General features: G+C 34.8%; 1 protein-coding gene across 1 annotated transcript; it reads right to left on the reverse strand.

Annotated features, from left to right (window-relative positions):
• Positions 1 to 738: 738 nt before the first annotated feature.
• Positions 739 to 3,203, reverse strand: LOC113694935 (uncharacterized). Its single transcript, XM_027213854.2, has 3 exons — positions 2,903 to 3,203; positions 1,568 to 1,768; positions 739 to 969 (listed from the first exon to the last, which is right to left on the reverse strand). Exons 1-3 carry the CDS (start codon positions 3,011 to 3,013, stop codon positions 934 to 936), a joined length of 348 nt encoding a protein of 115 aa, XP_027069655.1. The 5' UTR covers positions 3,014 to 3,203; the 3' UTR covers positions 739 to 933.
• Between the last annotated feature and the right edge of the window lie 1,566 nt (positions 3,204 to 4,769).

Below are 4,769 nucleotides of genomic sequence, written 5' to 3' on the forward strand. Positions count from 1 at the left end.
TCATACTATTCATTCTTATTAACTCGTACAAAGTGTAAAAAGATGCTTAATTCCTCACCCCCCCCCCCCCCTCTCCTCCTTCTCTTTCCCCTGTCTTTGCCGTCTCTGAGAAACAGGCATTACATCTGAATATCTTATTATGGGCAGAAAAAAACTTTTATAACAGATATTTGTCACTTCGCCAACATTTTTGCCAATATATCGCCAAAAAATCTCTATATCCGGACAGCGACTGGAGAACTTTCTGAACAGCGGACATTAGGATTAATTTGGGGAAGACCGCAATTGAAATGGCCGATAACAACTGATATTGAACAACCTAAGGAGAGAGCATGTTACATAAACTACATCTGTATTTGAGACGAATGAAGCTATTCTCCGAGCAGTACAGTTTTTACCAAACATGCATAAGACAAATGGAGGCAGCAGCATCCACAAACAAATCCAGTTAGAACTACAGCTGCCATTACCCTAAACTATGCGTTTAGGTATGCAGGCCAATGGCATATGATGGATAGATGGACTTGACCTGGGGCTCTTGGTAGAAACTTGTAGGTCAAAGTTACGTCATCAATGGCAAACACAACTGAAATTCCTCCTTCTGAATATTCAGAATTTAGAGAATCCCTGCATGAGCAGCAGGAAAAAATTTTTGGCATAGGAGAAATTAGGAGAGATTGCATGCATGGTTTAATAGAAGAGACAGTTACTTCGGTTAATTGGCTCAGAGACAGAAGGTAAAGAGCTAATCTGGTCCTGAAATTTTAGATTTCACAAAAGAACAGTAACCAAAAATTATTGTTTTGGTTAACCATACAACACTAGCATATATGCTAAAGTCTATTAAGTTCATATTCGGTCCTCCAGCAATCTTTGATACACTTTCACAGTTATCAGCATCTTCCTCGTTCCATGTTACTTTGAGCATGGTGATCAAAAAGTTGAACCGTTGAATCCGAAGTATGAACGCTGTGACAACCAAAGGTCATTAAACATCAGCTAATAAACGTGAAAAGTTTAGAATTGGACTGCTCCAACGTAAATGCTCTGAGCCAATTCATTTACGAGTAAGATTTGCTTATGCAATTAGAGCTCTGTTAGAGGGATCATGATCCATAGGGAAGAAACATTTTTCTAAACCAGATTGACTAACTATGTATAAACTACTACTTTCAAATAAAATGTTTTATATTGCTTGTCTATGTAGGTAATGCTTTCAAAACCAGTACTTATACTAGCAATTCTTTACTAGGTATAAAAAGAACAAAAGGAACAACTTTTAAAATCAGTAGGCAATAGCTAATTGCAAGCAAATGTATGACTTACAAATAAGATCATATATGCACTGTGATATCTGGCACCCCAAAAACAAAGAACCAAAAAATGAACAGATGAGAGGCCTGTATTAGTTTCCCAACATTCATGTTGGACATCCTGAGTATGATAGGGGGTCCCAAAATATCTAGAGGTGAAAATGCGTGCCTTGTTTATTTGTGTCCTAAAAGTTCCAAGTTCTTGGTTTCAGCTCATCAATAGGAGCAGGAAAGACAAAAGGCAGATAGTATACCTGAACATCATAAAACTTGATATAAAACCGAGAACTATCTATAGAAAGCTTAGTTTGGAGAATCTCTGCAATGGTTGAGCTAAGTTTTCCATTCACACTGGGTCCAAGGCCCCCTATTGAGATTAGTTCCCCATATGCAGCTGGCTCTTCAGTTCCCGCAAATGCAATGGGTACTCCTCCATTCACCAAGATCATCACATACTGAACAAGTAAAGATAGTAACTGAATACTTATACATATTGCAACAACATAATGACTACAAATTATCCTGTAATATGGCAGAAAATACCAATTTTAAAGCAGCAATTAATCAATTACAACCAATATCCATGAGCTTGAAGATGTTGTTGCTAAAAGTCAAGGTGGCTCGTCTTGTGATCAAAAGACGAGTTATTGTGTTATCATTGTTGAGCTTCACCACATTCTAAACTCAGTCATGACACAAATGCATGTTCGCACATGAACACACATACAGATAAAGTTATAGTGGATTACATGTGCAGGCCTCCACAAGCAGAGCAAAAGAAAGCAAACTTTATTATGGACTGTCAGGATATGATGCAGCAATTACCAAACTGTCACTTGGAATTTAAGCACAGAGAATGTAATTGGTTAGTTGATGCTCTGTAAAAGCATGCTCTGGGTAGAACCGTAGATGAAGGATGTGTCTAATTTGTCCCTCCCCTTACTTATATTTAGTCTATGTTGCTTTATGGCGTACTCAAGCTAAAAACACCTAGCATGGTGCCTTGTACATAAGGTGTCTAAGCAATGGAATCCTAGTTTTCATTATATTAAAAAGAAAAAAAAAACCACCAGGAAAATGGATTCCATCCATAGAAAGAGTTAATCAAATTTGCATACAGCAGGGCCTGTTAGAACCTGGGGAAAGAGAGCTAACATTTAGGCAAGAAACTCTAACGTCTTCCAGACAATCATTGCCTGAAATGCGTATATCAACTTCCTCAAACATGCCCAAGCTTGTGTACTATGCTCTTTTGCCATGAAACATCTTTGCCAGGAAAACTAAACCCAAAATCTTCAATATTCAGGTTATGGTTATATAGTAATTTAAAAAGAAAACTTGGAATAAAAAAAGTTGCCATTCCCTATTTCAAGTCCTAAACTTGGCATTATAAAACAAGAAATCAGATAGAAACTTAGAAGGTGCTAAAACTTTCTGACAAAACTATTAACAGCTACAAAATTTTGTTAAAGATCTCAAAAGGTAAAATAACAAACCAAATGCATGCATGCATGCAAATTCAGGAAACACAAGCCTGGATTTCACACGGTCATTTCATCAAACACTTGATAGTCGTTTCTATACTTAACCGACTCGGGTTTGCCAATGATTTTGGCAACAGCTTTGGTAGCATCCTTGAGAATATCCGAGGCAACCACTGAATCCACTGGGACATTAGTGAATAAATTTAATGTTGGCATTCTTCAAAATTTTCTTTTTTCTGCCCTTTTTCCCCCTTCGTGTTCTTCTAGCCTGAATGCTCTCTCTTATTTGTTGCAGTTCTGAGCTTGTGGAAGCTAAGGTATTTTGTTTTGGTCCAACGGGTGGCTTCTAACAACGTTTTGTAGATAAAAGCAGTTTTTCTTTTTCTTTTTGTTTTCTTTTTTTTTTAATGCGTTTTCAAAGTTTTTGCAAATGAAGAAAATGAAGAGAGGGAAGTCATATATATATATAATAAAATCGTATTCTTATTCTTATCGCTTTATACTTTTTCTTTCTTATGTGGCTTAACGACAGGACAAGTGGTTTCAACATGCTCTATAAAATAACCTACGCTCTTCCATCTCTCTCTTCTTTTGCCTTTGTTCATTTATTCCATGATTTCCACCTTTTTTAAAAAAAAATAACCTATGCTCCATATGGAACTTATCTCTCTCTTTTCATAAGTATGAAATCAATTATCAATATCTATCTAAATTAAATTTCAAATATAAAACCGTCCTTATCATCCATGTATGGCTTATAAAACCGTCCTTAGCATTCTATCCTATATTCGCGGCCGATTATCATTCTATCATAATCATATATTTGCGGCTGCTTGCTCCTCTTTTGGTTTGTGAACTTCTAGGTATAACAATAAGGTATGACCCGTATAATTTCTTTAGCATGCACGCCTTTAGTAAAACTGTTTTTTATTATCATCTTTTTATATTCTTATCAATATCTCTTTATATCCTTATCAATTCTTATTTCCTACCTAAAGTTATGTACTTTAAGCAACTTAAATTATGATAAAACTACTTTTAATATTCTTATCAATATCTCTTTATATCCTTATCAATTCTTATTTCCTACCCAAAGTTATGTACTTTCAGCAACTTAAATTAAGATAAAACTACTTTTAATATTCTTATCAATATCTCTTTATATGTTTATCAATTCTTATGCCTACATATAGCCTCTTTATATGGTTAGGTATTTCCAGTATAAGCGGTTGGCACATTAAAGTATCGATTCTGGGTTTCCACTCCTCTTGATTATTAGGTAAATCTTCCTTCCATACACATTTTTCTTTTTTAAAAGACATGTTCATCTTCAATTGTAATAATTTAGTAACATATCTTGAATTTTGTGTGTTTTGGTTTTATTTTCTATTTGTTTTGTATGAAGAGATAGGATTTAAAATAGTATTTTCATCGTAAATTTTCATATAGAAACATGTTAGATGTTTCCACCGAATTGGACAACATTCATATGCTATAGGATGCATGTTAGATGTTTGTTAATATGCCTTTGTTTCGTTTGTCCAATGTACTGGGCTTGTAGCTGGTGCTGTGGATCTTTGCTCAGTGCATACTCCAAGAGTTGAATTTGTTATTTTCTCCCGCCTTTTTTTCCCAACTATATGTAAGTCTGTTAGTTACTTTAGTTGAACTATCTATTCTATATTTTTCACTGCTGTTAAACATTCATATTTTAAGCATTTGGCTTATATCTCTCGAGTGATCATAAACTGAGAGAGGCAAATTTATTTTCGTTCCTTTTGCGAAGACAAAATGTCTACTAAATTTTCATCTTGAATTGTGAGTGATCATGGGTTTTGTTGTCCAGAATTGTAAATACAATTTGTAACTACAATCTGGAACAGTTTCATCTTGAATTGTTCAATTTTATGGAAGTAAATGCTTTTGTTGATTGCGTCCCCTGTTGTTCTTAAAATTTTAATAATCAATTGAC

Source organism: Coffea arabica, chromosome 6e, assembly GCF_036785885.1.
Source record: "Coffea arabica cultivar ET-39 chromosome 6e, Coffea Arabica ET-39 HiFi, whole genome shotgun sequence".
In the NCBI taxonomy this organism is placed as follows: domain Eukaryota; kingdom Viridiplantae; phylum Streptophyta; class Magnoliopsida; order Gentianales; family Rubiaceae; genus Coffea; species Coffea arabica.